Raw genomic sequence first — 14,318 nt, 5'->3', positions numbered from 1 at the left:
CAAGCTAGCTTTATAAGCAAGATCCCTACCCTCCCTGCATAATCACTCATGAAGGCACTCAGGCAGACCAGAGACTAACCTGCTACATGATGAGAGATGTGTTGGTGAAGGATTGAATGCAATGCTGTCAGATTACCTCATGTCTCATTCACCCCTGAAAAAACATTACAGTATAAAGCGCATAATATTACAATAATACCGCCTTTCATTCTCGCTGGAATGTGCTGATGATGTATCATATCTGTGCAAACAGGTTCCGCAGAGGTATACAACTACATATTTGGTAGTCAGGCATGACAGCCTATTGTAATGTTCGGACTGATGATATGAATACATAAACATAATTTAGACCAATTAACTTAGTGATTGCTGTTGGGACATTTAACCAGCATACTTAAGAAATAAATAAATAAAATAAAATGTTTTTGAACCAAATCACCTACCCTGTACTTAACTTTATGTATTTTTAAAACTCCTGTTGACATTTGGTGAAACTTTTACATCTCCAGTGACCCTTTAATAGTTATTTTTGGTGTGTTTTCTGTGTGAAAATGCTAACCTCTACTTTACTGGGATCTGCTGTCTAACTGGCCCATTGCTTTGACGCAGGACTCAGAATGATGAAATCTGATGAAGTTGCCTACATGGCGACTCAATCTTTGTGCTTATTAAAGTATTTCTCATCAGCTCCCAGATGATTTTTCACAGAGTAGAGTTTTTCTTACTGTGAAGAAATGTATCTTTTGAAATGTTTTTTCATGTTTAGAAAAATGTTTTTTCATGTTTTATGTCATTGTAAATCCATCTCACCACAGCTGCATTATCTGGGCAAAAATTGGCATGCAATTGATGTTGTGATGACAAGTTTAACTTTGATATGATACATTTTTTAAGATAAAACAGATTAAAACATCAACTCTTGGGCAATATGCTGAAGGCCCCTATCATATCTTGACACCAGAGCATCATGGAGACGTGGAGTTGACTGTTTTAAAAGTTTATTTTATTAAAAATGTATAGGTCTATATATATTATCTAATCAATACATAGTTCTTTTTTTTTTTTTTTTTTTTAAGAACTGAGCCTATACTGAAACCATAACACTTAACGCATGTAACATATTTTCATGGTCTTACTAAATGGATAATCAGTTCTTTCATTCAAAGAAAAAAAAGTCTTTATAATACAAAATGTAATCAAAATGTAACTTTCTCTTCCTCTGAAGCAATGTTCCTTTTCGGATTACCGCATATGCAGCATGGAGTAATATATTCACTCTAGAGAGCAGCCCAAAAAATGACTGCCAGTATATTGTCTAACATAAAAATCTATTTAAGTGGAAATGGCAGAATCATACATGGACACATAAATAGGCCTTACATAGTCCCATTTATGTGTTCAGATGTTACTGTTCTAAACTCTGTATCTCTCTCTTTCTGTGTGTGTGTGTGTGTGTGTGTGTGTGTGTGTGTGTGTGTGTGTGTGTGTGTGTGTGTGTGTGATGGTATCAGACCCTCTCAAGTGAGTCACCCCACACATCGCAGCAGACAGTCTCTAAACAGTCCTGGAGGAACAGAGGTGGATCTTCTGGTCATGAGAGAGAGACCCAGAAAGGGGATCCGTAACAGTGGCTATGATGTGAGTGTTCTTAATGAAAAGCTGCATAAAACATTAGCAAAAATAGTAAGGCTTCAGAAACACAGCTGGCAGAGCATGGTACCACGAACAACAAGGTTATGGCTTTGGATAAAAGCATCTGCCAGATGCATAGATATATAACATGGAACAGTTACAAATGATTTTGTAAGGAATTGCTTGATTGTTATTGAGTTAGTTGTTAGTTTGTTGGTTAGTTGTTGCTGCTAGTCTACTCAGGATGTGCTGTTTGTTTTTTGTTTTTTAATGATTTTATTATTATTATTTTTTTAAACAAAAACAAGTGCAGGTTGTTTGGAAGAATAATCATAAGTTCATCATGATGGAAACATAGGCACGATGGTTTGGTTTGCAGATGGGAATAAAGAATGGATTCAATGTTGACCACTTCTTATTTCTTTACAGTAAATACATAAATAAAGCTTCTAAGCAAGAAGCTTACATGTGACATTATCAACCCAGAGTCAGTGGCACAAATGCAGTCGTGTCCTAGATCTTAAGTTAAATTCACATGCTGACTATGTACACCTCAGCGATTGTAAACATGCTTATGTGTTATTTTTGAAATAGCTTACCTATTTTCAGCATTACAATAATTACTTTCAGCGTAAGTGGAAAACTGTCCTCTTTACTCGTGTAGCATATAAAAAGCACACAGTTTTGTCTGTGTCCATATTGAATAAGTTATACTCTTGTAGATTCAACTCTTTTCATCTGTGTCCCTGTACGTAATGTGGATTCTGACTCTGTGTGAGAAATATCTTTAGTTCTATCGATTACAGTTGGAATTAGTTGCTGTTGGCTAAATAGTGCAGATAATGCAGATCCTCATACTGATGCTGTAAGAAGGACTGTTTTATGTGGTGCACTGCACCACATCTCTTGTACAAGTACTTCACATCTCACATTTGATTTACAGGAAAGAAGAAAGAAACACTGTCTGAAACCTGTATGAAGGTACTTTTTAAGGAAACCATTGTAAGAATTTTAGTTTAGCTTCAGCATCTAATGATCCAGCTTATAGAATTCCAGTAGCAGATTTCCAAAGAGGCCAAAATTCCCCTAGGCCACTGATGTATATAATGACTGGACTGTTCATACTGCGTTCTAAAAAGAAATTGTTAAATAAAGTCATTATTTTTGTTTTCTTTGCGCACAAAACATATTCTTGTAGCTTCATAAAATTAAGGTTGAACCATTGATGCCACATTGACTATTTTAATGATGTCCTTACTACCTTTCTGGGCCTTGAACATGGTAGTTCCGTTGCTGTCTATGCAGGGTCAGAAAGCTCTTGGATATCATCAACAATATCTTAATTCATGTTCTGAAGATGAACGAATATCTTGCGGAATGACATGAGGGTAATTAATGACAGAGATATGTTGAGGATGTCGTCTGTCTTATGTTTATCATGTTAATCTGAAGTTTGCTACTGTAATGAATATGGTACGTTACTTTTCAATATGCAGGGGGAATTCCCAACATTAAACAGATAACTATATATTTGTTTAATATATTTGTAAAACCACTGACTCGTTATGTGATGTTTTCTCATTAAAATCGTAAAATTCCCTGTTAATTCAATAGAATGTTTTTATGGCTTCACTTTTGTGACATCATGGTACAGTAGAATGCTCAAATGCTCTACAAACTTTGGTAACTAGTTTGTTACTCATATTGTCTAGTCAAATGCATTTCTATAGCACTGAAAGGTATCATCAGTTTGAGCACTCATACAATGTTCATATGAAAAAATTAACAGTACATGCAATACACATAATTTCAAAGGACAGTTGATCATCCTTGCAGTGGAAAACCATGTATAACCATGTAAACTTCACTAATGCACTAACTTGATATAGTATAAAGCTGAATATCACTGGGAATTAATAATGACTTCATGTTTCCTGAATGTTGCCCAGTGGATGATTATACAATGAAAAATGCAGGGGGCCTAATACTGATCCCTGTGGAACTTATGTGTGATCTGACATGTCTTCATTAACACAAATAAACTGATAGTGATTATGGTAGGATCTAAACTGTGCTAAAGCCTGGCCACAAATGGCGACACCTATGTCCTACACCATCTGCTGGAATGGCACTCTCTCATGTTCGGATGTACGACAGTTAGTGGTAGAGATTACAGTTTATAAACTTTTAACCCTTGTGCGCTCCTCATTTGGGAGACACACTTATGGTCTTTGCGGTCAAAAGTGACAGGACACCTGAAATGTTACTTTTTTTCTTCAGTAAAATCAATCTAATATATTTTTTTTTTCAATAATATTTTTTCTTTTGTATTTTGAGAGAATTTCATGGTACTAATCAATATTTATGGAATAATTATAATTTTTTCCCATTGAAAATAGTATTTCTGATTAAAATAGAAACTAGGCCTTTAAAATCAAATTTTTGAAGGCAGAATAGCATCTCCTGGTGAGAGCAAAAAACAAACAAACAAACAAAAAAAAACCCCTGTAATTTCATGGTGTAACCACTAGATTCCTGTATAGGACTCTATAGAGAGGCTTGTCAATTCCCTAGTAGTTTTTACACATAATTGTTTACTTTTATTAGGTTGTGGATTTAAATGTATATTCAAGCATTCTCAAATACTACTTTTTGTCAAGGTTCATATATATATATACACTTTGAAAACACATCAGATTATTGCATATATATATTTTGTTGTTGTTTTATAAGTTTAGTTTAGTTTTTTTTTTTTTTTTTTTTTTGCATTATTATTCCTCCATTCAAACCTGAACACAGAAAGCAATTTGTTACATTAAAACATTAAAATTCTATAAAAATGTAACAGAAATGAAAAGGAATGCTTTATCAGAGCTTAATCCGTCTGGGTCTGATCTGATTTTAACCTCTTATTTCAGTCTTCGGACTCATTTTTGCTATATGGTTAGAGCCATACCAATTAATGTGAATATGTAATTCTGTATTTGTGTGTCTGTGAGTGTGTGTGAGTGGATGTATCTGTTTTACACTCTTGATGTTTTAGAGTGTAACCCCTTCCTTACTGTCCACTTTTTTACTGCATTGTAGTCGATTTATTGATTTTATTTTACATAGTTGCAGTGTTACAGTCACACCAGGTCATAGGTGTGTGTGAGATGGTGTGTTGTTTTGCACTCTAGATGTTTTAGTTTCACCCCTTCATTGCTGTGCATTTTTTTCTGCATTGTGGGGGATTTGTAGATTGTACACAAAAATTTTCTGTATTTTCGATTTTTTTTGGGGTGAACGATCCTTTTAACCCTACCAAACCTAAGCATAACTGTGCTGTGAGGGAATATCAGGATCTGTCATATCTTCGTTTTTTTTGTCATTCTGGCTACTGAATAAGTTTGGAAATGTTCTTGGAAATATGCTGTTCTTGGAGCTTTCAGACCCTCTCTATAGGTAGAGACAATATCCTTCCATGCCACTCCAAATAAAACTGTACTCTTCCACCTGTGTTTTGAAAATCTTCTTGAGCTCACAAGTTGGGTTGTTATACCATGGAGCAGGGCATTTCTCTTTAAATTTCTTTAATCTGAAACACCATTTAAAGTGTACAAATAGCTTCTGGCACAGCATTCATTTACAGCATTCATGACTGAAAAGGGGACTTTACCATTAGCGATTAAAGATGCAGGGGCTCAGGATTGTCACCAGGTTTTCATCAGTTACTCCATTTCACATTTTGCAGTAATTACCTGTTCAGTTCAAGTGTTGTTTCAATAAATACCTGCAATTGGGTTCTCCACCGAAACACTCTCTCTTTCTCTCTCTCTCTCTCTTTCTGAGTCTGGTATATTCCTGATAGATGGGTTGTGGGAGAGGAGAAAAGAGGGAAAGACAAAATACACAGAATCATCAGGTTGGTGGGTTGTTGCAGTCTTAAATCACTGCAGCCCTTTCTCATTTGGCCTGTGCACCACAGAGGTCTGATGAATTAACAACTCCCACATTGTTAAGATAACCAGGATTTGAACCATTTATTTCTGCTATTATTGTGTGTTTTATGAGTATTTGTGTGTTTAAGATAGAAAGACACACGAGAGACTCACAAAGCATAAGAGATTTGGATAATTTGGAAGATAATGAGCACTCGTTGTGTTTTCATTTTGCCATCACAGAATTCACTTGTTCCAATGAAAGCTCAGGGGTCAAGTTATGAAAAGATTTAAAATGAAAAATGGTAATTTGGGATGGACAGGAAAGTACCTGATTCACAAAGCATCTCAAAATGGTAGGGCTGTTGTGGGAACAAGCAGTGTGCAGGTGTAGCTTATTATCAGAATATATCTTGTCACTTTATTTATTTATTTATTTATTTATTTATTTTTAATCTGGACAGTTTTACCTGCAGCTTGCTGAAAAAGTTAATCTCCTTTTTTTTTTTTAATCTCCAGCGAACTGAAAATGAATTTCATCTTAATTTAGAAAAGTTCTATGTACAAAACTCTATGTATAATATGTTTAACATGTTATAATTTAGCTTACAGAATTTCTTTCTTTCTTTCTTTCTTTTTCTTTCTTTCTTTCTTTCTTTCTTTCTTTCTTTCTTTGTCACTGTTGTTTTTGTTATAAATATATTTATTTGTTGTCTTGTATCTTTCTACATTGCTGTAAAAAACAGGTTGGAGTGATTGTAAACATTTTTATTATTTCCTTGTCTTGTCTTTGCTGTGTATTCTGATACTTCTGGCCTGCCAGAATTGACTAATCATTTCAGGATCTTGGCAGGATTGTGGTATTATCACAGAACAGCTCAAAACAGGCACTGAAATTTCCTGTATCTCTTGTTTGTTTGTTTGTTTGTTTTTCCTCGAGAGCTGAAATTGTGTTAGCTCCATCATGTTTCAGCTGATTAGATCTTTTGATATGCCAAAAGGAAAAATGAAAACAGTTAAAACTGTCATCATTTATTTCCCTTCATATGCTTATAAACTTTTATCCCAACCTTTTTTCTTTTTTTTGTGCAAACCAAAAGGAGATATTATAAAAATGTCCATGCTGATCTTCTTCATACGGTGACCAGGGGCTACCAACGAATCAAAACAGCATAAACCATTATAAAAGTAGTTCATATGATTAATATGCTAAAGTCCAAGTGTTCTGAAGAAGCCATAGTTTTCTTTTTCCATCAGGTCTCAAATTTTAGCCATGCTTTTGCATTAAGTTGCAAGACTTGAGAGAACCAATGGCACATCAAGTTTGTATCAACAACAGCAAAAATAGCTTTTGGAGCTTCATTGTTCTAATTCTTTATATAAATGTATTGTTTTGTAAACAATAGCATGGACATTTTCAACAAATGAAAGAAATTCAAATGGATTTGGGATAACTTAAGTAAAAGATGAAAGACTTACTATTATTGTGTATTATTATTATATTTTTTTTTTGAGCATCACAATTTAGACTTAGATTTTGTAATATATGTACATCTGTTTCTTTGTTCTGTGTCTGTTGCAGACTGAGCCAGAGATTATTGAAGAGACTGACGTTGACCGACTGGTGGGCCGGCATTATTTTGGCTGTGGTCGTCAAATCAAAGGTCAATCTGAGACATCAACGCTGAGTTCCCAGCCTTCCATAGATGAGGTTCGCCAGCAGATGCATCTGCTGCTAGAAGAAGCCTTTAGTCTTGCTTCAGCTGGTCACTCCACTTCCAGCAGACACCATCACTCCCACCATCCACATCCATCACTGGGTCCCTATGGCTTGGGTCCAGTCATCCCGTACTCAGAGGTGGTGACCAGTGCACCAGGCACCACGAGTCAAGGGCAGGGGGGCCTACAGTGGGTGCCAGCCTATAGACCAGACCCTTACCAGTCCAGCCTAGCCAAACAGGTACAGTTATAGATCTGATCTATATATATGCATGTATTGATATATCAGAAATTATCTTTCTTGCTAAAAGCTTCTATATGCTAATATGCAAATTTATCAAAAAGGCATTCAGGTTCTCTCAGCTTCCTGAAATGGCTCTTGGGTCACCTCCACCCCCTGTCCCACCAAGAACAGGCCCCCCTCCTGAGTCATCACTGCAGCGGTCAGAACATATCCCCATTCTTTGCCTTTTTGTTCTGGCAGTGACCAGTGCATGAGTTTATTCAGCACTTATTGAAGGAATATTTTCCCATAATTTACTATCGTTTCAAACCCAACTGACTTTCTGTCTTCCGTGGCACACAAGAGGATGTTCACAATCCAAACAAGACAAATAAATGTGGAAAAAGCTGTCAAACAAAAACAAACAAAAAAAAAAAAAAAAACATAAAAAGTAAATTAAAGTAGTACATATGACCTGTGTACTATATTCTACAGTCTTCTGATAGTGTGTCATCATTAAGTCATTATTTCATTAAAAAGAATACATGTCTGCTTAATATTCAAGTTCTTTATTCATGTCAATCATGGTGCTATTTGTTGTTGACTGATCTCACTGTTCCAAGTTAACTAAATTTTGGTCTTTTCCTCATGGAAAAATATTGTATGGTGTCAGAATATTGGGAATATAAAGCTAATAACACACTCCACACTTTAAAGTCTGATGTATGAAATAACTAGAAAAAATGCAGTTGCTAATATTTATATTGCCAAAAAGTAAAATTAAATTCTGATGAGATCTTTATAACAGTACTGCAGACTACTTACATAAAATGCATGTAAATGTCATCTGTCACTATATCTCCAAATAATATGTCTTCGTAAAGTAAGAATACACTTAAATGCTTCGTTTATGACCAAAGCTCTGTAGGTTTTATTCATATTTGATACATTAATGGTTTTAGAAAAACAATGTAAACATGTATGGCCAATTAAATAATACTGAGTTATTCTTACATTTACTTTTTACGTTTATAAAAATCAGTAAAAATTTCACTATAAACTATCCATCAGATGACAGAGGGCATGCAGTAGATTGTGCACCGCAGTTTTAAACATTTTAGAAATGTAGAGCCTTTAGAAATCTGTATATCAAATATAATGCTCTAGAATTTATAGGGTTAATTTTACTTATTTTCCTTTTTGGAGCTTAACAGCCATTCAGTTCCATTGTACGGAAAAGAACAGACAGGACATTATGCTCAGCATTTTTACTGGAAGTCAAATAAGTTTGGAACAACATGAGGGTATTATTTTGGGTGAAATATTCCTGCCAAATGCAAAATTTGTCATATTGAGGTTTACCTCATTTTTAATTTATATATAAAGACAGCATATTGACTTTACTAGAAAGTCAATACTATCACCTGGTGGTGAAACCATGTCGATGCATTTATGAAATTGTTTTTCAGGTCATCTTCTGATCTTGGTCCTAAGGGTCATTGCTCTGAGTTGTCAGTGCCGAGTCAGCATGACAGCGTTCCCTACAAGCCAAAAGGCAGAGCGCCACTCCCACCTGTCACTACTGAGCCCATTCCCAACCACTCAGGTTAGTGTGCATGATTGTATGGGTTTAGGTATGTCTGTGTACACTAGTTTGTATCTGTCTGTTTTCTTTACGAATTATACTGCATTAGTTATGCATTATTATTATTTTAAGTTAGGGAAGTGTAACACCCTTTGATGCATAACTCATCCTGGACCCCTGATGGCACATGTAGGTTACTTTAAACCATGAACCGCGTTGAGGAGAGTTTGGCTGCTCGATTTTTAAATGATCTGACAATAAAACAGGTTAAAAATATCTAAAAAAAAAAAAAAAAAAAAAAAAAAAAACCTTCAATGCTTTTTAATCTTAGTTTTATTTCTGATAATAGCATGAATAGCATTTGCGGCATCTGCAGCTTTATAGCATTTGTGGCATCTGTGGCTTTATTTAGAACTATTTTTATTGGGAAAATAGAGTAAAACAGATAATCCAGAGAATATTGTGTCTAAAATGTAACTCACAACCTTAACTTCTTGTTTATTGAACTTTTGTTTAAAATTAATATCACGTTTGCAATCTGATAGTTGAGGAAAAAAGCATGCTGGCTCGTGTGAAATTAACAATGTAGTTCAGAAATATAACACAAAAACTTGCCTCAAACTTGCCTCAATGTATTGAATTCAGGGGCTATTCATACTGCATTCTACTAGGCTATCATTACACAGTAAACAGATACACTCTCAAGTTGTGCTTTTATTTTTTGCAAAGTGAGTGACATTTGATAATTACAGTATTATCATAGACAATGCATATATTGCCCACCCCTACAAAACTCTCATCCTTTTTTGTCCCACAGGAAACCCCATGACAGCAGTGTACGCCATCCCAGCCACTCGTCAAGGATACACAGGATATTTCATCTCCACGCCACCCTCCTCCTACCACAGCCCATCCTGGATGTCTTATCCCCCTGAACCAGAGGATGTGCCTCCTCAGTGGGCCGAATCTGTAAGAATGCAGTTATCACACCGTCCTTTATCATGTGTCCAATTCTGCTTCACAAACTGGGTTGCATCCGAAGACCCCAATGTTACAGTGCATGCACCATTAATAATATTTAATGTGGCATAAACCTCATGGACTGCAACCAAGGGAAGCAGAACTGGTCTGTCACATGTGCCTCTATATTTTGGGGGCATTCTGTCAGATCATGTGACCTGCCCTTGGGCGCAAGACTCGTCTTTTTGGATTGTCCTTCTTATCCCTGTTTATGTGTGCCTGCATTCACACAGTGTCTTTTTGCAGAACCAGTGTCATTTAGAAACCATTTGCTGAACTGAATTTATCGCTGACGTTGAGTGGAAACAACAAATTCCCAGGGTAGATGAGCATATTTCTTTAAATGAACACTTTTCTTTCTTTTTCTTTCTTTTCTCTGTCACAAGCAGGGTTGTGTGCCATTCAGAATCAAATTGTGAATACCTTTAATTTTCCAGGTTTTGAATTGAGGAAAGCAAACCAGCTGAAAAATTGAAGTAGAATTAAACAAAAAATGAAATTCAATAAAATGTATATATCCTATAGATATAGCCATGTTCATATTCTGTTACTGCATTTGTACTACGATTTAAAAAAAAAATCTTTACAAATAAAATTCCATATAACTGCTATTTTTTTTTTCCATTTAGATTGTACAATTCTTATTTATTATTTTTACTTTTTTTAACTTTTTTACTTTTATAATCTAGCAAGTGAATGACACCAGGCTAACACATCTCACTTATATATATATATATATATATATATATATATATATATATATATATATATATATATATATATATATATATATATATATATATATATATATATACATTTAACTTAAATATGGGGATGATAGACAATCAGATTAGAATTAAGTGTAAAGTTTTATTGATTGATTGACTTATTGCTTGTAGACTTAGTCTTTTTCTTTATGAGACTAGTCTTTATGAAAAAAAAGGTGTTGCAATCAATAAATATCTCATATATATATTTAGGAACATTCTTACAAATTTCTTGTAACTTATGTTAAGAACTTTCTTAATATTTCAATATCCAATATCTATATTCAAATTTCTATAGCTAATGAATTTCCTTTTTTTGTTTACGGTCTATATTTATTTTCATAAATGAATTAGAAAACAATTCGATGGACATTATGCATTGCCACATGGCAAAATTTAAATATTTTAATAGTTTTGCATTTAGTTCAAAGAAAAAAGTGTAGTGATTATAAGGGGAACTGCATTCTACATGTCAGGGAATACATAGGCATAATTTCTCAAGATTAATGATTAAATTAATTATATTTGTCGCAATAAGTTGGACTAATGTGTTGGTCTAATGAGTGTTGTGTGACTGTTGAATATCATTGAATGGCAATTTAGTACATAAATCATCTTGTGGGGTGGCCAATTAAAAGGAGTCTTTTTCTAAAATTCTGAATTATGCCCAACCCTGGTGACAAGGTGTCCCTCGTTCAAAGTGTTTATGATTTCATAATTCATAGTTTAATAAAAATGACCAAATAACACAATTCAAACTTGTTTGAATGGAGTGTCACTAATTTTACTTTGAGTATATCCTTAAGCTTTTAGTTTTCCTTATCGTGAGTGTCGTCCTTGTGCATTTGTCTATTGGTTCCCTTTTTAACTGTAGAATTTGGTCAACTGCAGCACAGATCAAGACTCACTAAAAATGACAATACACCCTAGCTGACTGGTTTTAGCACAGGCCTTGTTGAATGCTACCTGTTTTCTGTTTCAGATGCCCCTACCAGGCTACGCAGAGGCCTTTCCTCACCCTCATTATCCTCAGGGCAGCCCTCTCCTGTGGCACCACCGCCAGGCCACTCAGGGTGGTCTGGACAATCCACCCTCCTCCTCCACTGCAGTGTCCCAGGCGAGTTTAGCAGAGCCCGGAGATCCTATCAGCCCCGACACCCTTTTCAGTAGCCTTTCCACTTCAGCCCTAGTTAAAGCCATCCGCGATGAGGTGGCCAAACTGGCCAAGAAGCAAGCAGACATGTTTGAGTTCCAGGTGTAGAACATTTCGGTGAATTCATGGACCAGCTGCACTGAGACTGAACAGTCTCATACATTTAAAACTTCTGATTTCACCGGATTAAATCATATTTCACTGGATACTTTTTTTTCCTTTCAGTGAAACACCTGCTTGCTTTTAATACAGTTTTTGTGTGGTTCTTTTTGCCGTTGTAGTATAACATTAATATGTAATTAAACCTTTTCTGTATTGTAGTATAACATTAAAATGAATTTACAGTTTTTATTTAATGGGGCAATATGTAAATCTACAGTTTTCTCGTTTTAGCTGTGTTGTATTTTATGAAAAAATCTGGCATGGTAATTAAAAGGATAGTCCACCTAAAATTTTTAATTCATGTCATTAATTACACACCCTCATTTTGTTCAAAACCATAATGAAGCATAAATGAAGATATTTTCAATATTCTCTTTTGTCCATCCATTGAACGCCCAATCACTCAAAATTGTCAAGCTTCAAAAAGTTCATAAATACATGGTAAAAGAAACCCGTATAATCCAAGTTTTCTGAAGAGATGCTAAAGAAATCGCTATATATCATGAACAGATTAAATTTATGCTTTTGTTAACATATGAACAGTTATCAATGTACATTCATATAGCACACATGCACAAGCACATTTAAGCTTCTTCAAGAATTAATAAGGTTACTCGTGAGTCGCGAGTCAAGCAAGTACTGTAGGTTTGACAAAAATGATGAGATATTATTATTATCTTCATTTGTGTTCCAAAGACAAGCAGAAGTCTTGGATTTGGAACAATGCAAAGGTATACAAATGAATTTTGAAAATATTTTTTGGACTATCTCTTTAAAGTAGAAACACACTGAACAGTTTGAAACAACTTACACTCATTTCCAAAGCTCAATAAGTCAAGAAGGAACATGTTGTCACAACTGGGTGCAATTTATAATAAAATAAAATTCATACCAATAAATTCACACATGATTTTGTGCCTGCAGTAGCTCTATGATGTCAAAAATTGTAACTACTTATTTGTTAACTGAAGGTGATGCTACATGTTAGACACTTCCCATATATCCTTGTGTGGTCATTAGTCAGGGTGAACTAGAACAGTTTAACATTACATCCTGTTCAGCAGTTTGTGCATCTATGCTGGCTACAGGACCTACCCAGAAACCTTAGTGGCACCCCTGTCCGCACAGTCTTGTTTTCATTCATGTAAAATTAAAAATGTCTTCTACCCTGACTAAGGCCCATGGCAGCAAACTTTTAAGTGCTTAACTCATTTACATAATCAACAGAAGGAATGTGTTATGCTTTAATAGCTTGAGATATAACAATATACCCTGTAAAATGGTTCTGTTAAAGGTGCTAATATAGGTGTACTGCTTCATCATTGGTGGAGTGAAATATAAAAGAGCTTTATGATAATCACATGAATGAGTCACTTGATTTTTTTTTTTTTTTTTTAAGTAGACACATCTGTTTTATATCCATACGCCAGCACAATTATTTACGTCAGAGCAACGTTTGATAAGTTTATTAGTCAATTATGCATAGATCAAAATTCCACATACATGATTTGACTGTAAGTCTGACATGCACTTGTTTTTTCTGCATACATGTTTGAAAAAGTACCCAGAAGTTACTGATAATAACTGTAACATCTCAAAGATGATCCAGTATTTTAATTGCCATCTTGGCCCACATCATCTTCCCAAATAAAACTATTAATTTTAGCAATTAACTATTAATTAGCTTGAGCATGCTGTGTGTACCATGAAGTGGCTAATGAAAACAGATGTTGATGGTTTTTGTGATTTAATTGTGTGTAAATTGAGTTTTGTAGAATGTATGTATAAACAGTTTGCCCTGAAAGGGCAACGGTAATGCATTATACTTGTATAACCTACAATTTAGAAAGAATGGTTTTTTTTTTGTGTATTTTTTTTATCTATAATCTCTATCATTATCTTTTTATTTATTTGTTAAAATTTAAATGTTTAAATTTTTGTTATGTTTTTTTTTTTATAATAATGTAAGAACAATGTAATGTCTTATTATTTTTTACATTTATTTATTATTTTTTAATAATTGTTCAGAGGCAGCTTGAACAAGTTTCTTAAAATACAGTTTACTTACATGACTTAAACACACAAATGTTAACAATACTATATAAAAAGTGAACTTTGAAAGATGGTGATTGCTGTC

General features: G+C 34.5%; 1 protein-coding gene across 2 annotated transcripts in view; it reads left to right on the top strand.

Annotated features, from left to right (window-relative positions):
* Positions 1–13,735, top strand: part of kiaa1549lb (KIAA1549-like b) — an 87,531-nt gene extending 73,796 nt beyond the window's left edge. Inside the window, exons 17-23 of one of the 2 annotated variants that reach the window (XM_042755676.1) lie at positions 1,512–1,638; positions 7,135–7,512; positions 7,617–7,714; positions 8,964–9,100; positions 9,897–10,048; positions 10,346–10,420; positions 11,849–11,986. In XM_042755676.1, the coding sequence (XP_042611610.1) occupies positions 1,512–1,638; positions 7,135–7,512; positions 7,617–7,714; positions 8,964–9,100; positions 9,897–10,048; positions 10,346–10,375 (922 nt within the window). In that variant the 3' untranslated portion in view covers positions 10,376–10,420; positions 11,849–11,986. Of the gene's footprint in view, positions 1–1,511; positions 1,639–7,134; positions 7,513–7,616; positions 7,715–8,963; positions 9,101–9,896; positions 10,049–10,345; positions 10,421–11,848 lie in introns of both variants that reach the window. The other variant, XM_042755675.1, reaches the window with a different exon arrangement.
* The last annotated feature ends 583 nt before the right edge of the window (positions 13,736–14,318 follow it).

The sequence above is a fragment of the Cyprinus carpio genome, unplaced genomic scaffold (genome assembly GCF_018340385.1).
Source record: "Cyprinus carpio isolate SPL01 unplaced genomic scaffold, ASM1834038v1 S000006741, whole genome shotgun sequence".
Taxonomy (NCBI): domain Eukaryota; kingdom Metazoa; phylum Chordata; class Actinopteri; order Cypriniformes; family Cyprinidae; genus Cyprinus; species Cyprinus carpio.
Note: the sequence above shows the minus strand (reverse complement) of the source record. Positions and strands in the feature narration are given on the sequence as shown.